General features: G+C 42.2%; 1 protein-coding gene and 1 non-coding gene across 4 annotated transcripts in view; both read right to left on the minus strand.

Moving 5' to 3' along the window:
• Positions 1 to 24830, minus strand: part of PRIM1 (DNA primase subunit 1) — a 33245-nt gene that overhangs the window by 3704 nt on the left and 4711 nt on the right. For 2 of the 3 annotated variants that reach the window (XM_064377249.1, XM_064377248.1), the window contains exons 3-12: positions 20167 to 20273; positions 20022 to 20095; positions 17979 to 18115; positions 16014 to 16072; positions 14978 to 15087; positions 13588 to 13679; positions 13277 to 13418; positions 11112 to 11181; positions 10611 to 10699; positions 6011 to 6109 (exon numbers count right to left, since the gene is read on the minus strand). In XM_064377249.1, the coding sequence (XP_064233319.1) occupies positions 6011 to 6109; positions 10611 to 10699; positions 11112 to 11181; positions 13277 to 13418; positions 13588 to 13679; positions 14978 to 15087; positions 16014 to 16072; positions 17979 to 18115; positions 20022 to 20095; positions 20167 to 20273 (979 nt within the window). Of the gene's footprint in view, positions 1 to 2990; positions 3104 to 6010; positions 6110 to 10610; positions 10700 to 11111; positions 11182 to 13276; positions 13419 to 13587; positions 13680 to 14977; positions 15088 to 16013; positions 16073 to 17978; positions 18116 to 20021; positions 20096 to 20166; positions 20274 to 24830 lie in introns of those variants that run through there. The other variant, XM_012450512.1, reaches the window with a different exon arrangement.
• On the minus strand, positions 13788 to 13927 carry LOC135275585 (U4 spliceosomal RNA). Its single transcript, XR_010343199.1, has one exon. It is a non-coding gene; the product is annotated as a U4 spliceosomal RNA (small nuclear RNA).

Below are 24830 nucleotides of genomic sequence, written 5' to 3' on the forward strand. Positions count from 1 at the left end.
TTTAATGCTAGACATATTTATTAAACAATAATGAAAGCTTAAAACATCTCTTTTTAAAAGCACAGTACCAGTCTTTCCATTCTCATTCTGAGTTCTTTACTGATTAGTTTTGGACTAATGAGTGTCTAGTAATTTTGTATTTAGAACCTGAAGACTTAATAATCCATAGTACACATAAGCTCAAATAATGAGGAATTTTCAGCTGGGTGGGGTAGCTCACACCTGCAATCCCAGCACTTTGGGAGGCCCAGGCGGGCAGATCCTCCCGAGGTTAGGAGTTTGATACCAGCCTGGGCAACATGGTGAAACCCTGTCTCTACTAAAAATACAGAAAACTAGCTGTGCGTGGCAGTGTGTGCCTGAGTAATCCCAGCTACTCGGGAGGCTGATGCAGGAGAATAGCTTGAACTCAGGAGGCAGAGGCAGAGGTTGCAGTGAGCCGAGATTGCACCATTGCACTCCAGCCTGGGTGACAGAGCAAGACTCCAGCTACACCACCACCACCACCACAACAACAACAACAACAACACACCAAAAACCAACCAACCAACCAACCAAATAATGAGGAATTTTCTTTCTTTTTTTTTTTTGAGATAGAGTTTCGCTCTTATTGCCCAGGCTGGAGTGCAATGGTGCAATCTTGGCTCACTGAAACCTCTGCCTCTTGGATTCAAGCGATTCTCCTCAGTCTCCCAAGTAGCTTGGATTACAGGTATGCATCACTGGCTAATTTTGTATTTTTAGTAGAGATGGAGTTTTACCATGTTGGTCAGGCTGGTCTGAAACTCCTGACCTCAAGTGATCTACCCAAATCACCTGCCTCCCAAATCACTTGCTGGAATTACAGGTGTGAGCCACAGTGCCTGGCAGGAATTTTCTTAAAATATAGGTCAAAGAGTCAATGTGTTCACTGCATTATAGTCTGTTTCATATAAACCAAAAGATTAAAACAAAGACTAATTGTAGAGGAAACAATGTTAAAAGAAATGCAAAGGAAGGAAAATTTTCATTGTCATTAAAAGCACCAGCCTGACAGCTTGCTTCTCAAATTTTCTCATTAGACAGAATATAAACTAGAATGACTATTTTGTTTAGATTGGTTGTAAAACAAGGCAAGAAAAATCTGACACATTAGAACCCATTTCACAAAATCAGACTTTAAAAATTGAAGTACCAGCCAGGTGAGGCAGCTCACCTGAGGTCAGGAGTTGAGACTAGCCTGGCCAACACGGTGAAACCCCGTCTCTACTAATAATACAAAAAAATTAGCTAGGTGTGGTGGCACATGCCTGTAATCTCAGCTACTTGGGAGGCTGAGGCAGGAGAATTGCTTGAACCAGGGAGGTAGAGGTTGCAGTAAATCAAGATTGTGCCATTGTACTCCACCCTGGGCGACAAGAGGGAAACTCTGTCTCAAAAAAAAAAAAAAAGGTAATCCCAGCACTTTGGGAGGCCGAGGCGAGCAGATCACAAGGTCAGGAGATTGAGACCATCCTGGCCAACATGGTGAAACCCCATCTCTACTAAAAATACAAAAAAAAAAAATTAGCTGGTGGCACGTGCCTGTGGTCCCAGCTACTTGGGAGGCTGAGGCAGGAGAATCGCTTGAACCCGGGAGATGGAGGTTGCAGGAGCTGAGATCGCGCCACTGCACTCCAGCCTGGGCAACAGAGCGAGACTGTCTCAAAAACAAAAACCGAAAAAAAATGAAGTACCTAGATATATAAAAAGTCCCAAGTGTTTTCACAAGTGTAACAGGTTTTATTTATTTATTTTTTTGAGACGGAGTCTCATTGAGCTGCTGAGGTTGGAGTGCGGTGGCATGATCTTGGCACACTGCAGCCTCCACCTCCTGGGTTCAAGTGATTCTCCTGCCTCAGCCTCGTGAGAAGCTGGGATTTCAGGTGCTCACCACCACACCTGGCTAATTTTCTTGTATTTTTAGTAGAGACAAGGTTTTACCATGTTGGCCAGGCTGGTCTCAAACTCCTGACCTCAAGTGATCTGCCTGCCTTGGCCTCCCAAAATGTTGTGATTACAGGCGTGAGCCACTGCAACTGGCCCTCCAGATATAATTAAATGCTTAAAACTTAAGGACAAAACCCTCATTCACCCAAAAACATGACGTATAAAGTGATGTGAGATAAGAGTCTTGGGCCTATTACTGCTCACTTACCTCTATATATGGCAACTGATAGAACTGGGTATTTATATCAGAAGCCTTAGAATTATCTTTATGTAATATTAAATTTTACAAAATTATCTGCAATCCACTTATGCCTTTTGTTTGTTTGTTCTTTGAGACAGAGTTTTGTTCTTGTTGACCAGGCTGGAGTGCAGTGGCGTGATCTTGGCTCACTGCAACCTCCACCTTCTGGTTTCAAGCAATTCTCCTGCCTCAGCCTCCCGAGTAGCTGGGATTACAGGCGCCTGTCACTGTGCCCGGCTAATTTTTCTATTTTAGTAGATAGGGTTTCATCATGGTGGCCAGGCTGGTCTTGAACTCCTGACCTCAGGTGATCTGTCCACCTCAGTCTCCCAAAGTGCTGGGATTACAGGTGTGAACCACTGCACTGGCCCACCTCCTTTTATTTCTTCTTCCAGGAACCTTGACACTCTTCCTTTGGTGGTCTCAGGAAATTTTTTTTTTTGAGACAGAGTCTCACTCTGTCGCCTAGTGGCTGCGATCTCGGCTCACTGCAACCTCCGCCTCCTCGGTTCAAGTGATTCTCCTGTCACAGCCTCCCGAGTAGCTGGGATTACAGATATGTGCCACTGTGCCCAACTAATTTTTGTATTTTTAGTAGAGACAGGGTTTCGCCATGTTGGCCAGGCTGGTCTTGAACTACTGACCTCAGGTGATCTGCCCGCCTCGGCCTCCCAGAGTGCTGGGATTACAGACATGAGCTACTGCACCTGGCCAGGAAATCTTTTCAACATAAATTATTTCTCAAGAAAAGGTAAATTTACTTTGAGCTTTAAGACACATACATAGTTCTGCCATATTTATTAAATGGCTCTTGAAGTATTTGATCTTTGGTTGAAGGCAGAAGATATCCACATTGGTTTGAGGAGCTCTGTCTTCAGAAATCTTTTTGTAAATCTAAAATAGAATAGATAATATATGGAAGAACAGCAAAGGAAAACAAACAAAGCCCATTTATTTTTACATTCTTATTTGCCTAATGCTTCTACTAAACTCACATCATGCACAAAGATCTGCTTACACATTTGCTGAAGCCCACACTATAGGCTGAGCTAGTATGGAACAGTGAGAATACAAAGGACTTAATACGGCCAGTTGAAATGGCAGCTTCAACCAGGCTTTCCAAGTTCAGAGTCGTTGTTTATTCAATAATCACACATTTGAGTGTCTACTATGAGTAGAGCATTACCTTAGGCACTACTCCTTAAACTATCACATATTTAAATCAAAAATGAAGTGGCAAGAGAATTTGTATTGCTATAACATTGTTACAGTTTTCTAGAGTATCCATGAATCTCTTGAAATAATATTCAATCTGCTGATTTTTTTCCTATTGGCTTATACATATGCTCAGGTATCTCCCGTTCAGAGTACTCTTCATTTGACACTGCTATCCTCTTTGCATCTCCTTCCGGTTATTATATGCAGCAGGATTTTATCAGTTTCCTACTGTATCTGACATGTGATAATCTTGGAATTTTTTTCCCCTGGCCTCTGTAACATTTTCCCTTCTATCTTTCATGTCTTTACTTCTAAATCATTAACAAGTCTCAAGGATGGTTCTAGTATTTGCACCTTTTGGAGATCTCCAGTGCTACTGTTCTAGCTGCCTCTTGGGCTCTATTTTATTCCCTGCCTCATCCAGATTTATCTTTCTAGATAAAACTACAATCATGGCATTCCCTTCCTCAGAACCTTTAATAGCTTCCTATTGAATTAAGGCCAAAACCAAGCCCAAACACCTAAGCTTGGAATTCAAGGCCATTCAGCTTGCATCTTTGGATTTATAGCCCACCACTTCCAGAAACACCGTTTTCTAGATTACCTGTACTACTTGATGGCTTCCACAGTGACTGGATGCTTTCCTGTCTGTCTTTGCTCTTGCTGTTCCTTCAAGAATGAGCAACCCTTGGCCTTTTCCCACCTCTATACCCATATCTCATCAAATTTCTGCTTGTAGAAATGCTTCTCATACCTTATGGTATGGTATATTGGCATTAGGGATTAGAATTCTTTCTTTTCTTTTTTCTTTTTTTCGAGATTGAGTCTTGCTCTGTCACCCAGGCTGGAGTGCAATGGCACGATCTTGACTCACTGCAGCCTCCACCACTTGGGTTCAAGCGATTCTCCTGCCTCGGCCTCCCAAGTAGCTGGGATTACAGGCATGCAATACCACGCCTGGCTAATTTTTGTATTTTTTTTTTTTTTTTTTTGAGACAGAGTCTTGCTTTGTCTCCCAGACTGGAGTGCAGTGGGGCCATCTCGGCTTACTTCAACTTCCACCTCCTGGGTTCAAGCAATTCTCCTCCCTCAGCCTCCTGAGTAGCTGGGATTACAGGTACCCGCCACAACACTCAGCTAATTTTTGTATTTTTAATAGAGACAGGGTTTCACTGTGTTGGCCAGCCTGGTCTTGAACTCTTAACCTCAGGTGATTCCCCACTTCAGCCTCCCAAAGTGCTGGGATTATAGGTGTGTGCCACCACGCTCAGCCTAGGGATTAGAATTCTTTTTTTTTTTTTGAGATGGGGTTTTGTTCTTGTTGCCCAGGCTGGAGTGCAATGGCATGATCTTGGCTCACTGCAACATCTGCCTCCCAAGTTCAAGTGATTCTCCTGCCTCAGCCTCCCTAGTTGCTGGGATTGCAGGTGCCCGCCACCACACCCAGCTAATTTTTTTGTATTTTTAGTAGAGATGGGGTTTCACTATGTTTGTCAGGTTGGTCTTGATCCTCAGGCAATCCACCCGCCTCAGCCTCCCAAAGTGTTGGGATTACAGGCATGAGCCACCGTGCCTGGCTAGGAATTAGAATTCTTATAGTAGCTCATGGAAAAGTTCAGATACCATTGTTTTCATATCAAATGTCGGAGTCCATCAGATAAAATCTCTTAACATTTTGTACTTTTTTGGTTTGTACAAAGTTAGTACCTTTTTTTTTTTTTTTTGTGATGGAGTCTCGCTCGGTTGCCCAGGCGGGAGCGTGATAGTGCGATCTCGGCTTACTGCAACCTCCGTCTCCTGGGTTCAAGCAAACCCTCTGCCTCCTGAGTAGCTGGGATTACAGGTGCCTGCCACCACGCCTGTCTAATTTTTTCTATTTGTAGTAGAGACAGGGTTTCACCATGTTGGCCAGGCTGGTCTCGAACTCTTGACTTCAAGTGATCCAACTGCCTCAGCCTCCCAAAGTACTGGGATTACAGGCATGAGCCACTGTGCCTGATCAAGTTAGTACTTCTTTTTATTTTCTTTTTCCTTTTTTTCTTTTTTTTTGAGACGGAGTCTTGCTCTGTTGCCAGGCTGGAGCACAGTGGCACAGTATTGGCTCACTGCAACCTCTGCCTCCTGGGTTCAAGCGATTCTTCTGCCTCAGCCTCCCAAGTAGCTGGGACTACAGGCGCGTGCCAAACGCCCAGCTAATTTTTTTTGTATTTTTTAGTGGAGATGGGGTTTCACCATGTTGGCCAGGATGCTCTCGACCTCTTGACCTCGCGATCCACCCACCTCAGCCTCCCAAAGTGCTGGGATTACAGGCGTGAGCGTGAGCCACCGCGCCTGGCCAAGCTAGTACTTCTTAAGGGCAAGGAGGCATTCATCTTTGTCTCCCTTATAATACCTGATACTTAGAACGTGTTTAATAACTATGTGTTGAATTGAATTAAGGAACCTCAATTTCTGAAACATTAAAGATAGTAAGATAAATCAGTAAATTTTGGGGGGAGGGCAAAGAAAGACTAGGACTCAAAAATTGCTCATTTTTACTAATACTAAGATCCCACTAGATAGAAGGGAAAGGCATAGTCTTACCACTCTTCTTAAGAAGTTCTCCTTTTCGGGATTTATCCAGGTTTTCAAGAAAACATTCAAAAACTTTCACATAAGGTGCTAGACTGGTCTTCTTATAATCTAAATTGTGAAAAATGTACATTATAATTTTAATTAGCATACTGGCAGTAAGAGTAACTGAAAATGTAACTAAGTTTCTTGTAAGAATTTTGAAATATGAGAGAAGCATATATACTTATCAATATTGTATTAGTCACATTAAAAAAGGTGAAATTATTATTATTGAGACAGGATTTCACTGTCGCCCAGGCTGATGTGCAGTGGTGCTGTCTTGACACTGCAGCCTCGACCACCTGGACTCAAGGGGATCCTCCCACCTCTACCTCCTGATTAGCCGTAATTACAGGCATGTACCACTGTGCCCGACTAATTTTTTTTTTTTTTTTGGTATTTGTAGGGAGCTCAAGTGATTCACCCAGCCTTGGCCTCTGAAAGTGCTAGGATTATAGACACATGCCACCATGCTCAGCTAAAATATTATTTTAGCATGTAATAAAAATTGAGATATTTGACATTCTCTCTTTCAGACAAGTCTTTAATTTTTTTTTTTTTTTTTTGAGACTGAGTCTTGCTTTGTTGACCAGGTTGGAGTGCAGTGGTATGATCTCGGCTCACTGCAACCTCTGCCTCCCAGGTTCAAGTGATTCTCCTACTGCAGCCTCCTCAGTAGCTGGGATTACAGGCACAATACACCATACCTGGTTAATTTTTTTTTGGTAATTTTAGTAGAGATGGGGTTTCATCATGTTGGTCAGGCTGGTCTTGAACTCCTCACCTCATGATCCACCTGCCTTGGCCTCCCAAAGTGCTGGGATTATAGGTGTGAGCCACTATGCCCGGCCAAGTCTTTGAAATTTAATGTAAATTTTATACTTAAAGTACATCTCGATTCAGATTCCATATTATAAGAAATACTTATCTATATTTAGATTTTTATTTTTGTGTTTTTTGACAGAAATTCTGAATACAGTTGAAAAAGTAGGCTTACATATCTAAGTTTTTAAGAAATACTTAAGTTTTCCAATAATTGAATGATCCATTTTTAAATTTAAATTAATTAAAATTACATTTAAAACATTTCAAGTGCTTAATAGTCACACGTGGGTACTGTATTGGACCGTGCTGCTCTAAAATAGAAAACCACATGTACATATCTCTACTCTGGGAGTCAGGTTTCCTAGTATTAGATCAATATAATCTATTGCTATGTGTTCAGTCCCATTCAACATTTTTTTTCTTTAGACACTCTGGCTTCAACAATAAATAGTTTTACTAATAAAACAAGACCTTGGAAATGTGAAGTCAGGCCATGCCTTTGTTATTTATTTTGAGATGGAGTCTCCCACTGTCACACGGGCTGGAGTGCAGTGGTGCGATCTTGGCTCACTATAATCTCCACCTTCTGGGTTCAAGCGATTCTTCTGCCTCAGCCTCCAGAGTAGCTGGGATTACAGGCACCTGCCACCACGCCCAGCTAAAATACAATTTTATTGTATTTTTAGTAGAGATGGGGTTTTGCCATGTTGGCCAGGCTGGTCTTGAACTCCTAACCTTGTGATTGACCTGCCTTGGCCTCCAAAGGTGCTGGGATTACAGGCGTGAGCCACCGCTCCGGGCCCATGCATTTACATTTAAGACATTGTCTTGCTTTGTTGCCCAGGCTAGAATGCAGTGGTGTAATTGCAGCTCACTGCAGCTTTGACTTCCCTGGCTTAAATGATCCTCCCACCTCAGCCTCCCAGTGGTTGGGAACACAGGCGAGTGCCACCACACCTGGGTAATTTTTTATTTTTAGTAGAGACAAGGTCTTGCTATATTGCTCAGGCTCAGGTCTTTTGGAGATTATCAGAAGTTTTTGCGTTAAGTATCCTGTTTTCTTTATTTTTTTTGAGATGGCATCTTGCTCTGTCTCCCAGGCTAGAGTGCAGTGGGGCGATCTCGGCTAACTCTAACTTCTGCCTCCTGGGTTCAAGCATTTCTTCTGCTTCAGCCTCCCAGGTAGCTGGGATTACAGGCACCCGCCACCATGCCTGGCTAATTTTTGTATTTTTAATAAAGATGGGGTTTTGCCACGTTGGCCAGGCTGGTCTCAAACTCCTGACCTCAGGTGATCTGCTTGCCTGGCCTCCATTAAGTATTCTTTGATTTATAAAATAGCTTAAAAAAAATGTACACAACCAAAATTTGAATATAGATAGGGTGCAGTGGCTCATGTCTGTAATCCCAGCACTTGGGGAGGCCAAGGCAGACAGATCACTGAAGGTCAGGAATTTGAGACTAGCCTGGCCAACATGGTGAAACCCTGTCTCTACTAAAAATACAAAAATTAGCTGGACGTGGTGGCAGGCGCCTGCAATCCCAGCTACTTGAGAGGCTGAGGTAGGAGAATCTCTTGAACCTAGGAGGCAGACGTTGCAGTGAGCTGAGATCATACCACTTCACTCCAGCCTGGGTGACAGAGTGAGACTCTGCCTCAAAAAAAAAAGAATATACAATTTTATTCATCTATTTAATTACATAATCTATAATGATACCCAATGGGAAAATATAATTGAGAATTAGAATTTTCACATGAAATCTGGATTTTACTAGTATGTCTGCATGGAATTAAGAATTCTCATATAGTTCTTTAAAAAGAATAAAAAAGAAATTATGCTTTTTTTTTTTGAGAAGTCTCACACTGTTGCCTAGGCTGGAGTCCAGTGGCACGATCTTGGCTCACTGCAACCTCTGCCTTGGCTCAAGTGATTCTTGTGCCTCGGCCTCCCAAATAGCTGGGACTACAGGTATGTGCCACCACGCCCAGCTAATTTTTGTATTTTTAGTAGACACAGGGTTTCACCATGTTGGCCAGGCTGGACTCGAACTCCTGAGCTCAGGTGATCTGCCTGCCTTGGCCTTCCAAAGTGCTGGGATTACAGGTGTGAACGACCACATTCGGCCCTATACTTTTTTTTTTTTTTTTGAGATGGAATTTCGCTCTTGTTACCCAGGCTGGAGTGCAATGGCGTGATCTCGGCTCACCACAACCTCCATCTCCTGGGTTCAGGCAATTCTCCTGCCTCAGCCTCCTGAGTAGCTGGGATTACAGGCGCCACCACGCCCAGCTAATTTTTTGTATCTTTAGTAGAGACGGAGTTTCACCATGTTGACCAGGATGGTCTTGATCTCTTGACCTCGTGATCCACCTGCCTTGGCCTCCCAAAGTGCTGGGATTACAGGCATGAGCCACCGTGCCCGGCCCTATACTTTTATTGAGACAAGGTCTCCCTCTGTCACCCAGGCTGGAGTGCAGTGGTGTGATCAAGACTTATTGCAGCCTTAACCTCTTGGGCTCAAACAATCAGCCTCCTGAGTAGCTGGGACCTCAGGTGCGTGCCAACATGTCTAGCTAATTATTATTATTATTATTTTGTAGAGATGGAGTCTCTCTGTGTTGCTCAGGCTCATCTCAAACTCCTGGGCTCAAGTAAGCCTCTTGCCTCAGCCTCCCAAAGTGCTGGGAGTACAGGTGTGAGGTGAGCAGCAAGTGACCATTACTGCCTGAGCTCTGCCTTACGTTAGATCAGCAGCAGCATTAAATTCTCATAAGAGCATGAACCCTATTGTGAACTGCACAGGTGAGGAATCTAGGTTGTGCATTCCGTATCAGAATTTAAGATGATCTGAGGTAAAAAAAGTTTCATCCTGGAACTATCCCTGCCTCCTCCCCGGTCTGTGCAAAAATGGTCTTCCACAAAACTAGACTCTGATGCCAAAAAGACTGGGGACTGCTGCTATGCAGCATCTTGTCTTTTTTGTTGTTGTTTGAGACAGAATTTTGTTCTTGTTGCCCAGGAATGAAATGGAATGCAGTGGCACTCTTGGCTCCTCCACTTCCCAGGTTCAAGCGATTCTCCTGCCTCAGCCTCCCGAGTAGCTGGGACTACAGGCACATGCCACCACACCCGGGTAATTTTTTGCATATTTAGTAGAGATGCGGTTTCTCCATGTTGGTCAGGCTGGTCTTGAGCTCCTGACCTCAGGTGATCTGCCCACCTTGGCCTCCCAAAGTGCTGGGATTACAGGTGTGAGCCACCATGCCCAGCCTGCAGCATCTCTTAGGTGTTAGAAGAAGATTTGACTTCCATTAGCGGGAAGACTTAGAACTTCCTTAGCTTCTTCAAATTCTTGAATATGCACCTTGGTAAACAGTTTAGACATATGTTTACCATAAAACTCACCTAGATGCATCAGAAAAAAAAAGAACGAAAGTACTGCATATATAATAGTTGTTAAATAAATAGGCGGTGAATCTCAGAGACTGATTATTCATTCTTATTGATAGTTTAATCTATAGTATAGATCCCAGCATTTAGAAGTTGCTTAAGAAATATGTGTTGAATCAGACTGGATTCAATAATATCACTTGGGCAACTGTTGAAAAAAGAACACATTGTATGTAGTTCTAGGACGAACGCTGATCCATTCTGGCTGAATCAGAGAATTAATTACTGGAGTGACAGATGGATATCTATTTAAAAACCCTGTATTAAAGTGAAGCTTCAATATATTATCTTACCTCTGGTTCTATGTTTGATATCAGATTCAGCTTCATTCTCTTTTTTGTCTTCATTAGTGGAAATGGCATCCAATTCATGGCAGATGAAGCTGCAAGTAACAGAACAAGAGAACAGCACATGAATCACATAAAATTTACTGTGAAAAAATTATTTAGCCAACCAAATTTGGGATGTTCTAAACACCATGATCTCTTCTTGGAGTTTTTCATGCATGTTATATGAAAGATTGGGAAATACTGTAGTAAAAGCTACTTTTAATCTGTTTAAGTCAGAATTTCCTAAACTTATTTGACCTTAATCTTTTTCTTACATAACAGCAGCTAAAAAAGCTTTATTGTTCTATTAGGGCATCATCATGTAACCTTTGAACCTTATTTGGTTTCCATACCAAATATACCATGCCCATGAAACTACTTCCTCTAAGTACGAGGCTAATCTAATTTATTTAAAATTCAGAACAATAATCACAAACAGGGAGTGATCAATGATCTGAAACATACCTTATGGTTGGAACAGTAAATGGATCAAATTCGTCCAGTTTGTGCAAATCAATAGGCACAGATATGCGACCTGTAAGAAGCAAAAATTGTAAACTGATGATTGTGGACTATAAATCATTAAAGATGCCTCCTGCAAGTTATTTTTGGTTGAAATTTTTAAGGCTTAGACAAAGGGTTAAACCTATCTGTTAACAACAGTATTTAGAAACATAAATTAAAGTACTTTCACATTAGCTGTGCCCTTACTTTTTTTAAGAGTTAAGGTCTCACTTTGTCACCCGTGCTGGAGTGTGGTAGCATGGTCATAGCTCACTGCAGGCTTGAACTCCTGGGCTCAAGTGATCCTTCCGCCTCAGTTGTCTCTCAAAGTGCTGGGATTACAGGCGTGAGCTACTGTGCCTGGCCAGTTTTTGAGTTTTTGTTGAGTCAGGGTCTCACTATATTGCTCAGGCTGGCCTTGAACTCCTGGCCTGAAACAATCCTCCTGCCTCAGCCTCCTGAGTTGCTGGGAATACAGGTGTGAACCACCATGTTCAGCATGCCTTTTATTTCTCTTTAAAAAATAGCCCCCCCAAAAAAAAAACCCAGATGTGAAGACTGTTGAGCTGTTTCCCATTTGCTCTTATCCCTACTTTTATTTATATATTTAGAAATAAAGTATATTTAAATATTTCATTTTTAAGTTCAGGACAATCTCAGATTTAGTGAGTCATGAAAAAAAGGCAAAATATATGGAAATATTATATTTACACTGGCTTGGTTTATTTATTGAGATCAATACAGATAGCCACATGTCAGACACTTTTAGAAAGCATTTTGGAAATGAAATAGAAATTACTCTTTTATAATACCCCCCTTGGATACCATATGGACTTCAACACAGCTCAAAAATGACATAATGAGGCTGGGTACAGTCTCACATCTGTAATCCCACCACTTTGGGAGACTGGGGCCTGTGAATTGCTTGAGCTCAGGAGTTTGAGACCAACCTGGGCAACACAGCAAAACCATGACTACAAAAAATACAAAATATTAGCTGAGTATGGTAGCACATGCCTGTAGTCCCAGCTACTCAGGAGAGTGAGGCAGGAGGATTGCTTGAAATTGGGAGATTAAGCCTGCAGTGAGCTGAGATATTCCACCACTGCACTTCAGCCTGGGTGACAGAGTGAGACCCTGTCTGGAAAAAAAAAAAACAAAACCTCCCTCTCCCCTCTCCCTCTCCTTTCTTATGAGACAGGGTCTCATTCTGTCGCCGAGGCTGGAGTGCAAGTGGCACCATCACAACTCACTGCAGCCTTGACCACCCAGCCTCAAGTGATCCTCCTGCCTCAGCCTCTTGAGTAGCTAGAACTACAGGCATGCACCACCCTGTCTGGCTAATTTTTGTATTTTTTGTAGAGGAGGGGTTTAGACATGTTGCCTAGGCTGGTCAACTGATCTGCCCACTTTGCCCTCCCAAAGTCCTGAGATTACAGAAGAAAGCCACCACATATGGCCACACACAATTTTCTTTTCATGACCTTGGATAAGTTACATCTTGGGCCACTGTTTTCTCATCTGTACAATGAGAGCTGTTGTTCTAAGATTTTGACTGTCCTCTCCAAATCTAACATGGAACTTCAGAAACCCAACTGAAAAACAGTTACATAGTAGAAATTCATCTGGTAGCTACTTAACTGACAATATAAAAAACTAATTGGGCTGGGCGCGGTGCTGTAATCCCAGCACTTCGGGAGGCTGAGGCGGGCAGATCATCTGAGGTCAGGAGTTCAAGATCAGCTTGGCCAACATGGTGAAACCCCATCTCTACTAAAAAAAATACAAAAAATTAGCTGGGCGTGGTGGCACATGCCTGTAATCCCAGCTACTCAGGAGGCTGAGGAAGGAGAATTGCTTGAACCTGAGAGGCAGAGGCTGCAGTGAGTCAAGATCGCGCCACTGCACTGCAGCCTGGGCAACAAGAGTGAAACTCTGTCTCAAAAACAACAACAACAACAACAACAAAACAACAAAACACTAATTTAGGTATTAGGTGACAGAGAAATTCTTTTACCTTTAAAAAATCATAGGACATTATATATATTCAGACCTAAAGCCATGCTTACTAAAGCCAACAGCAACTCATTTTTCTTTTAGTTTTCCTTAGTTTCTTCATGTAGTACCTGTTTTAGGATGCACACTAAAAGGACTCTTCAGTAGATGATTGATTCCTTTGCTGACATTGATATCCAGCCGTGGAAAACAGTACTGGAGCATAATCTCCCACTCCAGCCAGGGTCCACATTTGTCATTTTTGATGTTATTCTAAAAGCAGATACAAGGCCAGCATGAGGATCAGTAGGAACTGTTGAGGATTTCTTTAAAGAAAGTTAAAAAAATGATCTGCAACCATCTTTAACTGACCAAGCAAAACAATCAATTTAATTAAGAATTGCATTATTATATTTATAATAGAGATTTCAATGGAATATACCTGACATTTGCTGGCTGCTTTCTTCAAGTGCTCCCAACGCTGAAGTGAACTGTGAGACTTTTGGAAGTTTTGTTGAAGTTCATCACGAATTGGTGATGGGTCATTAAGGAACAGACTCATTTAGGGGACATCAATGAACAACTTAGTTTTCAATATGTATTACCACAAGGGTGTCTTTTTTTTTTTTTTTTTTAATTCAGTCTCTGTAGAGACTGTCAAAAATTGCCAACGCCGACTATATTTCAAATCTCATGGTGGTGTATTGGGAAAATTTTTCAATTAGTGATAATCACGCCTTGGATAAACCTCACTGGCTATGATACTGCCACTGTGCAAAGCTACCACAAGGCTATCTTATAAATATTTAGACAGTAATTATTAACATTTCTTAAAACATAAATGTTGGCCAGGCGTAGTGGATCACCTGAGGTCAGGAGTTCAAGACCAGCCTGGCCAACATGGTGAAACCCCCATCTCTACTAAAAATACAAAAATCAACTGGGGATGGTGACATATATCTGTTATTCCAGCTATTTGGGAGGCAGAGGCAGGTGAAATGCTTGAACCTGGAAGGTATAGGTTGCAGTGAGCCAAGATCGTGCCATTGCGCCACAGCTTGGGTGATAGAGTGAGACTCTGTCTCAAAAAACAACCCCATAAATGTTAAAACTCAACAGTTGTATCCAGCTGGGCATGGGCTCACGTCTGTATTCCAAGCACTTTGGGAGGCCAAGGTGGGTGAGTCATTTGAGGTCAGGAGTTTGAGACCAGCTTGGCCAACATGGTGAGACCCCCATCTCTACTAAAAAGAATACAAAAAATTAGCTGGATGTGGTGGTGCGTGCCTGTAGTCTCAGCTACTCAGGAGGCTAAGGCAGGAGAATTGCTTGAACCTGGGAGGCAGAAGTTGCAGTAAGCAAGATCGCACCACTGCACTCCAGCATGGGTGACAGAGTGAGACTCTGTCTCAAAAACAAAACCACACAACAACAACAAAACAACCAAACAAACCAACACCAGTTGTATCCTTGAAATCTTCCCCTGTAGAAATATTGTGATAATAAACAGAAAGAATGCCAAAATAACCAAAAGGTATAATGTAAAGTTTTCCATGGTCTGCATGTATTTTGACTATATGATTCACCATTCTTTAGCCATTAATTCCAGGACCAACTTCCAAAATGAGAAAACTGATTTGCAACATGGCCTCATTTTTTTTTATTATGTGCCAGACCAGAGATACTGAACTCTAGAAATACAGGAGATATTTTGTATAAAAAAGATTATACTTATAAGTATATGAGAACCTACAAGTAGACATATCTACACATTTATAATATCACAGATCAAAACAACTAGTTAACACAAAAATGATCACAGGAAAGGATATTTTCAGGAACAAGGGCTAAAATCTTATCCCAGCTTTCTTTATTTTCGAGAATATCTTGATTAACCAAGGCATAGTCTTCAAAGTATTTATTTATTATGTTTATAGATTTTCTGTAGGAACAACAATAACAACAGAGTCCTAACACTATTAGCAACACATTTGCCACACAGGTATTGCGGCCATTGTGGGGAAGACTACTGCTTATTTTCATGACATTTTTAGGACTTAATTAGGTAAAATGGGAATATTATCCTTTGTAGGGTTATGATAATTAAATGAGACACTTTAAGGGAAAATAACCTGGCACAGAATAGGTATACAAGAAATGTTTACTTTTTAAATCTCACAACTTAGAAGGTTAATATACGCAATAAGGGTCGAAAGCAACCAGCCTAGGACACCATAATGTATCAGTAGTAGAATGGGGGATGCAGAAATTCACAATTTCCACTGTGAATTGCTTGTATTAACATCTCAACGATCATATAATGTTTGCAATTTACAAATATGCTTAACATTTACTCTTTCACTTAATCATTGCCACAACTCTGTGCGACAGGTAGATGTTGTTCTCCCCATCATAGAGATAAGGAAATGGAGGCAGCAATATTTTATCAAGATCATAGTAAGTGGCAGAATAGGAATTTTTACTCCTAACACTTTTCCCACTATCCTAGAGAAGTAGTGAATTCAGTGGAAAAAGCATTGGCTTTGGAGTCACACAGACCAGGGCATGAATCCTAAATTTAACAACTAACTTGTGTGATGCCAAGCTCATTATACAATCTAAAACTCACTTTCCTTATCTATAAATGGAGATACCATCAAGTCTCTTGTGGGGTTGTTGTGAAGAGCAATAAGAACATCTATAAAGCACCTATTACGAATACCGCAGCATAAAATAGGCACTGAATTAACTATAGCTATTATTATTATAAAATGCTACCCAGCAGTGAAAATTGACAGCAAGGTAACTCTAAAGGCACATGCTGGTAAATCAGACACCTTGAAGTGCATGGAGACTTTTCCAACAGACCTGATAAAAGGGTGAATTTTTTCACTTAGGTGAACTTTCTTTTTAACGTCTTGACCACCCTGAAAAATAAATCATCAAAAAAGAACTTCATATATACAACATAAAAGAAATACAATCATGTGCAGCATAATGACGTTTTAGTCAATGATGGACAGTATATAAGATGGTGGGTCCTACTGGGAATGGTGGCTCACGCCTGCAATCCCAGTACTTTGGGAGGCTGAGGTGGGTGGATTACCTTAGGTCAGGAGTTTGAGACCAGCCTGGCCAACATGGCAAAACCCCATCTCTACTAAAAATACAAAAAATTAGCCTGGCTTGATGGTACATGCCTGTAATCCCAGCTACTCAGGAGGCTGAGGCAGAAGAATCACTTGAATCTGGGAGTTGGAGGTTGCAGTGAGCCAAGATTGTGTCACTGCACTCCAGCCTGGGCAACAAGAGCAACACTCCATCTCAAAAAAAAAAAAAAAAAAAAGATGGTGATCCCATAAGATTGTAATACTGTATTTTTACTGTGACTTTTCTATGTTTAGGTATGTTTAGCTACATCAATATATCAATACTTACCATTGTGTTACAACTGCCTCCGGTATTTAGTACAGTAACATGTTGTACAGGTTTATAGCCTAGGAGCAATAGGTTATACCATATAATCTAGATGTATAGTAGGCTATACCATCTGGGTCTGTTTAATTATACTCCATGACTTTTGAACAGTCATGCATTTCTTAGGATGTATCCTCGTTGTTAAGTGATGCATAATTGTAATTAAAAAATTTCTAGGGCTGGGCACAGTGGCTCACGCTATAATCCCAGCACTTTGAGAGGCCGAGGTGGGGAGATCACCTGAGTCAGGAGTTCGAGACCAGCCTGACCAATATGAAACCCTGTCTCCACTAAAAATACAAAAATTAGCCAGGCATGGTGGCAGGTGCCTGTAATCCCAGCTACTTGGGAGGCTGAGATGGGAGAATTGCTTGAACCTGGAAAGCGGAGGTTGCCAAGATTGCGCCACTGCACTCCAGCCTGGGCAACACAGTGAGACTGTCTCAAAAACAAAAAAAATTCTTAGGCCGGGTGCAGTGGCTCACACCCGTAATCTCAGCACTTTGGGAGGCCGAGGTGGGAGGATAGTTTGAGTTTAGGAGTTTGAGAACAGCTTGGGCAATAAAGTGAGACCTTGTTTCTGCAAAAAATTTAAAAATTAGCTGGGCATGGTGGTGCATGCCTGTAGTCCCAGCTACTCAGAAGACTGAGGGAGAAGGATCACTTGAGCCCAGGAGGTCGAGGCTGTAGGGAGCTGTGGTCATGCCACTGTACTCTAGCCTGGGTGACAGGGTGAGACCATGTCTCAAAGCAAAACAAAACACCCAAACCAAAACCAAACTTTAATGTGTTCTATTATTTTATATGTAATAAATCTATTTTATCATTTTACATATGTCACAAAGGAAGATTTATAGCAAAATAAAATGAAATATCTTAAAACATGTAGCTACTATGGCTGGGTACTGTGGTTCACGCTTGTAATCCTAGCACTTTGGGAGGCCGAGGTGGGCGGATCATGAGGTCCGGAGATTGAGACCATCCTGGCCAACACGGTGAAACCCTGTCTCTACTAAAATACAAAAAATTAGCCAGGCGTGGTGGCATACGCCTGTAGTCCAGCTACTCGGGAGGCTGAGGCAGGGGAACTGCTTGAACTTGGGAGGCGGAGGTTGCAGTGTCTGAGATCGTGCCACTGCACTCCAGCCTGGGCGACAGAGTGAGACTCCATTAAAACAAAACAACAAAAAAAAAAACATGTAGCTACTATGACTTTAAACGGTCTATCAGTAACTTCATTTACTTTACAATGTGAATGCCATTAAAGATAGTTTTATTTTCTTTAACAATAAACATATCAGGCTTGGTAACATCGAGAAAATAAAGCAGTGCAAATTAGAATTCAGAGGACCTTACCTTTACAAGGCTCAAATACTCAACTATCCCAGAACGTACTGCAGAAGACAATTTTCTAACTGACTCATCACAGACCCAACAATGAACACCTCTCCTTCCAGAATATACCCAGAGACGATGCTTAAATCCAAAGTCCTCTGAAGAGGAGAGAAATAATAAGTTTTAAAACAAATCTATAAACTCCTTAACTATTATATATTAAATTACTTGTTTCCTGTGGTCCCCATGTTCTTGCTTCATTTCTTTACCCATCCTGGCCTCTCTGCTAGGAAATTCTTTTTTAAAAACTTATTTTATTAAAAAAAAATTTTTTTTAATCAATTATTTATTTATTTTGAGATTGGGTTATGAGACTGGCTAATTTTTTAATTTTTGGTAGAGATGGGAGTTTTGCCATGTTGCCCAGACTGGTCTGAAACTCCTGGGCTTAAGTGATTCACCCACCTTGGCCTCCCAAAGTACTGGGATTACAGGCGTGAGCCTCTGTGCCCAGCCTCTGCGAAGAATTTCTTTATGCCCCAGTGCTTCCAACTGTCCCTGACCAATTGCCATTTATCCTTAAAGACTTGGTCTAGGAATATTAAAAGAGCTAACATATTTACAGTGCTTAGAACAGTGCCTGGCACATAATAAGACCCCTATGAAGAGTTAACTACCATCATCATCACCATTACCACCTCTGTTGAGAAGCCTTTTCTCTTTTTTTTTTGAGACAGTTTTGTTGCCCAGGCTGAAGTGCAATGGTGTGATCTCAGCTCACTGCAACCTGCGCCTCTTAGGTTCAAGCAATTCTCCTGCCTCAGCCTCCCAAGTAGCTGGGATTACAGGCATGTGCCACCATGCCTGGCTAATTTCTGTATTTTTAGTAGAGACGGGGTTTCTCCATGTTGGTCAGGCTGGTCTTGAACTCCTGACCTCAGGTGATCCACCTGCCTCAGCCTCCCAAAGTGCTGGGATTACAGGTGTGAGCCACAGTGCCCAGCCTGACAAGCCTTTTCTGATCCAATCTTTTCCCACTCCAGTATATACTCCTGCTGTTCTAGATCCCCAGAGCATCCTGTATATATTACTTAACACAAATGTTATCTTCACTTTTCTTTTTTTTTTTTTTTATCTGAGATGGAGTTTCGCTCTTGTTACCCAGGCTGGAGTGCAATGGCGTGATCTCGGCTCACCACAACCTCCGCCTCCTGGGTTCAGGCAATTCTCCTGCCTCAGCCTCCTGAGTAGCTGGGATTACAGGCACGCACCACCATGCCCAGCTAATTTTTTGTATTTTTAGTAGAGACGGGGTTTCCCATGTTGATCAGTATGGTCTCGATCTCTTGACCTCGTGATCCACCTGCCTCGGCCTCCCAAAGTGCTGGGATTACAGGCGTGAGCCACCGTGCCTGGCTATCTTCACTTTTCTTAATGGTCATCTTCTTAGACTACATAACCTATTTGAGGTATGCATTGCTATCTTTTACATTCCCCTCATCTACGATAGTACATAACATAGGTATTGACCACTCAATTGACTGAAATGGAAAAAAAAGGAGATACATTGGTTTGTTAAATAGCTGTTTTAAAATTCCACTACTATGTTATTCTTGTCTTTCATTTTCCTTTCATATGTTTAAAGGAGATATATTAGAAATTTATGAGGTTTGGCCAGGCACGGGTAGCTCATGCCTGTAATACCAGCACTTTGGGAGGCTGAAGCAGTTGGATCATGAGGTCAGGAGTTCGAGACCAGCCTGACCAACATGGTGAAACTCTGTCTCTACTAAAATACAAAAATTAGCCAGGCGTGGTGGTGTACACTTGTAATACCACATATTCAGGAGGCTGAAGCAGGAGAATTGCTTGAATCCAGTAGGCGGAGGTTGTAGTGAGCCGAGATTGCACCACTGCATGCCAGCCTGGGCAACAGGGCGAGACTCCGTCTCAAAAAAAAAAAAGAAATAAATTTATGAGATTTGATCACAAAATAGAGAGACTAATATTCAGAGGAAAACTGATTTTTGTACTTGGCCCCATTCAGAAACTGCTGATACTTGCCCTCCAATGCTCTGTCAATGATGCGTATGGCCATTGTCATAAGGGTCCAGCACTTAGGACATATGTCTGCAGAACTGAAGCAGAGTCATCATTACTCATTGTCGGTGACATCACCCACCCTAACAGCAAGACACACAGTGCTCACCTACAACATCTCCTCACATCATCATAATCTGTCATGTCAATGTCAAATACCAGTTCTTTTTCCTGAGCCTGGAAAGCTCCCAGCTTCACCGTATTGTGTTGATTGGGCTACAAATACAAAATATCAATGAGTTTCTGTAAGAGCTGTCACATTGCTAAATCTGCTTATTTTCTACACAGATGGAAAAAGTTGCCAAAAAGAAACAAAGAAAGTATTATAATGCCAACTGTATGTCAGTTAAAGTTCATTATTTTGGATCCCACACATACACAATTGATGGGTCTTAACTTTCACAAACTTAACCGCAGGGTTTAATGAATACATATCCACCATAAATGTTTGTTGGTCAATAAGGATAATAATAAAGCTGTTTTTAGATCTCTGATTAGGGAACATATACAAATAATGGCCTATTGTGAGGTGTTTTACTTGTTACTATACATACAGGTATTTAAAATTTTTCAATAATTCAAAAAGATCTCCCCATTTAGTCTGAACTGAGGCTTTATTATAAAGAGGCTATGAGAGGCTGGATGCTGTGGGTCATGTCTATAATCCCAGCACTTTTGGAGGTTGAGGCAGGCAGATCACTTGAGGTCACGAGTTCGAAACCAGCCTGGCCAATGGTAAAACTCTGTCTCTACTAAAGATACAAAAATTAGCTGGGTGTAGGGGCACATGCTTGTATTTCCAGCTACTCCAGAGGATGAGGCAGGAGAATCACTTGAATCTGGAAGGCAGAGGTTCTTGTGAGCCAAGATCATGCCACTGCACTCCAGCCTAGGCGACAGAGTGAGACTCTGTCTCAGAAGAAAAAGAAAGGCTATGTATCATCTGGGTGCAGTGGCTCACGTCTGTAACCCCAGCAGTTTGGGAGGCTGAGGTGGGAGGATCACTTGAACCCAGAAGTTTGAAACCAGCCTGGGCAACATGGCGAAGCCCCATCTCTACAAAAAAATGTAAAAATTAGCTGGGTATGGTGGGACATGCTTGTAGTCCCAGCTAATTGGGAGGCTGAGGCGGGAGGACTGCTTGGACCCGGGAAGCGGAGGTTGCAGTGAGCCATGATAGCTTCACTGCAGTCCAGCCTGGATGATAGACAGCAAGACTGTCTCAAAAAAAAGAGGCTATGATCTACCAAGTAAAGAAGACTCAGTACAGGTACTGGCTGGGCATGGTGGCATGCCTGTAGTCCTGGTTATTCAGGAGGCTGAAGCAGGAGGATCATGCCTGTGAATAGCCAGTGCACTCCAGCCCGGGTGACAGAGCAATACTCCATCTAAAACAAAACAAAACAAACCGCCCAAAATCCAGGTACTTAGTTTGTTCCTTCCAAACCCCACAACAATGATGTTAATTTTTTTTTTAAATGACATAACCTTTTTTTTTTTTTTTTTTAAATTTATTTAATATACTTTAAGTTCTGGTGTACATGTGCAGATCATGCAGATTTGTTACACAGATATACACATGCCATGGTGGTGGTTTGCTGCATCCATCACCCCATCATCTACATTAGGTATTTCTCCTAGTGCTATCCCTCTCCAATACCCCTTGCCCCTGCTATTCCTCCCCTAGTCCCCTACCTCCCAGCCCCCGGTGACATAAGCCTTTTAAAAAAGAACCAGAGAGGTGCCGGGCCTGGTGGCTCATGCCTGTAATCCCCTGCACTTTGGGAGGCCGAGGCGGGCAGATCATTTGAGGCTAGGAGTTTGAGATCAGCCTGGCCAACATGGTGAAACCCCATCTCTACTAAAAATACAAAAAATTAGCCGGGTATGGTGGCTCCTGCCTGTAGTTCCAGCTACTCCAGAGGCTGAGGTTGCAGTGAGCCGAGGTAGCACCACTGCCCTCCAGCCTGGGTGACAGAGCAAGACTTTGTCTCAAAAAAAAAGAACCCAAGGGTATATCACCACAATTTTTTATAACTAAGTCAGAAGGGAGTGGTAACTGAGGAGATTCATAAAAACTAAATCTTAGGCTGTCAGTAAGGAAAGATAAGAGGTGCAACCCAATTTATACCTCAGAATCCCCAAAAAGCTCAGGGATAGGTGATACCAGGTATTGCTGGAATGAGTAAGTGTGTTTAGTGGTGAAGCTGAGATGAAAAACAGTAAGATTTTCAAGGCCACCCTTGACTGAAGGGAAAAATAAAGGATTGGTTCAAAGAATAGCGAAGAAGCAGTTAGTTCACCAGGTTCCTATACTTAGCTTGAAGAGCTAGGTGACTGCTCTTTCATTTCCCTGGCAGAAGACACCTGAATTATTTTCTGGAGAGCATAATACAGAAGGTATCTGAACTTTGACAACAGGTACAATTGAATAGTATGTTGTACTGATATTAGGGGGAATAATTAGACATTTACATGTGGAATGTTAAGACCCAGCACTTTCCCCCTACATCTGTACTCTCACTACCAACTCAGGCAGGAGGCTGGAAGATTCCTCTCTAAAGAAATCTGATCAGGGCTGGGCATGGTGGCTCACGCCTGTAATCCCAGCACTTTGGGAGGCCAGGGTGGGCAGATCACTTGAGGTCAGGAGTTCAAGACCAGCCTGGCCAAGATAGTGAAACCCAGTCTCTACTAAAAATACAAAAATTAGCCAGAAATGGTGGCATGCGCCTGTAGTCCCAGCTGCTTGGAAGGTGGAACATGGAGAATCACTTGAACCCAGGAGGCGGAGGTTGCACTGAGCCAAGATTGCACCACTGCACTACAGCCTGGGCGACAGAATGAGACTCCATCTAAACAAAGAAAAGTCTGATCAGGGTTGGGCACAGTAGCTCATGCCTGTAATCCTAGCACTCTGGGAGACCTAGGCAGGTGGATCACCTGAGGTCAGGAGTTCGAAACCAGCCTGGCCAAAATGGTGAAACCCTGTCTCTACTAAAAATACAAAAATTAGCTGGGCGTGGTAGCAGGCACCTGTAATCCCAGCTACTCGGGAAGCTGAGGCAGGAGGATTGCTTAAACCCAGGAGGCAGAGGTTGCAGTGAGCCAAGTTGGCGCCACTGCACTCCAGCGTGGGTGATAGCGAGACTCCATCTCACAAAAAAAAAAAAAAAAAAAAAAAAAAAAGAATCTGATCAGATGTGCCAGGCACTGTTCTAGACTCCAGGGATAGATCCCTGTTCGAAACACAGATCTCTGCTCTAGTGGAGTTTTCATTATAGCAAAGATCTAGAAAAAATGACATCAGTAATTCCCTAATAACATGGCCCAGCCAGATCACAGCGGTAAAGAAATATCAGCCATGTGTAGAGCTTTCTGTTTCTCTTTTGAGACAAGGTCTCACTCTGTCACCCAGGCTGGAGTGCAATAGCATGATCTTGGCTCACTGCAACCTCCACCTACCAGGTTCAAGAGATCCTCCTATATCAGCCTCCCTAGTACCTGGCCTAGTAGCTGGGACTACAGGTGTGTGCCATCATACCTAGATAATTTTTTTTTTTTTTGGTAGAGATGAGGTTTTGCCATGTTGCCCAGGCTGATCTTGAACTCCTGAGCTCAAGTGATCTGCCTACCTTGGCCTCCCAAAGTGCTGGGAGCTGGAATTACAGGTGTGAGCTACCACACTTGGCCCAGAGCTTGCTTTCTTTTTTTTTTGAGATGGAGTTTCGCCCTTATTGCCCAAGCTGGAGTGTAGTGGCACAATGATGGCTCACCAAGTTCCACCTCCCAGGTTCAAGTGATTCTCCTGCCTCAGCTTCCCAGGTAGCTGGGATTACAGGCATGTATTAGCCTGGCTAATTTTGTATCTTTAGTAGAGACAGGGTTTCACCATGTTGGTGAGGCTGGTCTTGAATTCCTGACTTCAGGTGATCTGCCTGCCTCGGCACCCCAAAGTGCTGGGATTACAGGCGTGACACACTGTGCTTGACCGGCCCAGGGCTTTCAATCAGCTTTTTAGCATTCCATTCTTAAATATAAGCACAAACAAAAAATTATCAGACATATGGGAAAAGCCTCTAATATGAGAGGGGAAAAAACACGGAAAAAAAGCAACCTGGAGAAAACAGTATAACAGAAGAAACCTTAAAAAAGTATCATTGATATGTGCAGAGATTTAAGACATATCAATGAAAAAAGTACAAGATGCTCTAAAAAAAGCCCTTAGAAATTAAAATGCAACAGCAGAAATGAAAACATCTGAGAAAATCCTCCAGAAAGTAGAACAAAAAAAGAGATGGAAAATAGGAGGAAAGAAAAATAGAAAATCAGTTGAAAAGGCCTACCATCTGATTTTAGGATTTCTAGAGATACGAGAAAAAACAGGTAGTCAAAATTGTGTTCTAAAAAAAAATTCTCCAGAATTTCCTTTTCTCAAAATTTATTCTGAAGGACATGAGTTATGGGACCATAAGTATCTAGCATAATAGATGAAAAAAGATGCACACCAAGGCACATCATTGTGAAATTTTAGAACATTAGAGACAGATGGGATTGAAAGAAAATCCTACGAGCTTCCAGGTATAACACATTGGAAGAAGAATCAGAAAGGCATTAGTCCTCTCAACAGCAACACTGGAAATGAGAAGATAATGTGGCACTGTCTTCAAAATTTTAAGGGAAAATTATTTCCAACCTCAACCATCAGTCAAGTATAAAGGTAGAATGAAGACATTTTTCAGAAATCTAGGTGTCAAACATTTTGTCTTCCAT

Source organism: Aotus nancymaae, unplaced genomic scaffold (genome assembly GCF_030222135.1).
Source record: "Aotus nancymaae isolate 86718 unplaced genomic scaffold, 86718_ANA_hifiasm-v0.15.2.pri h1tg000016l, whole genome shotgun sequence".
Lineage (NCBI taxonomy): Eukaryota > Metazoa > Chordata > Mammalia > Primates > Aotidae > Aotus > Aotus nancymaae.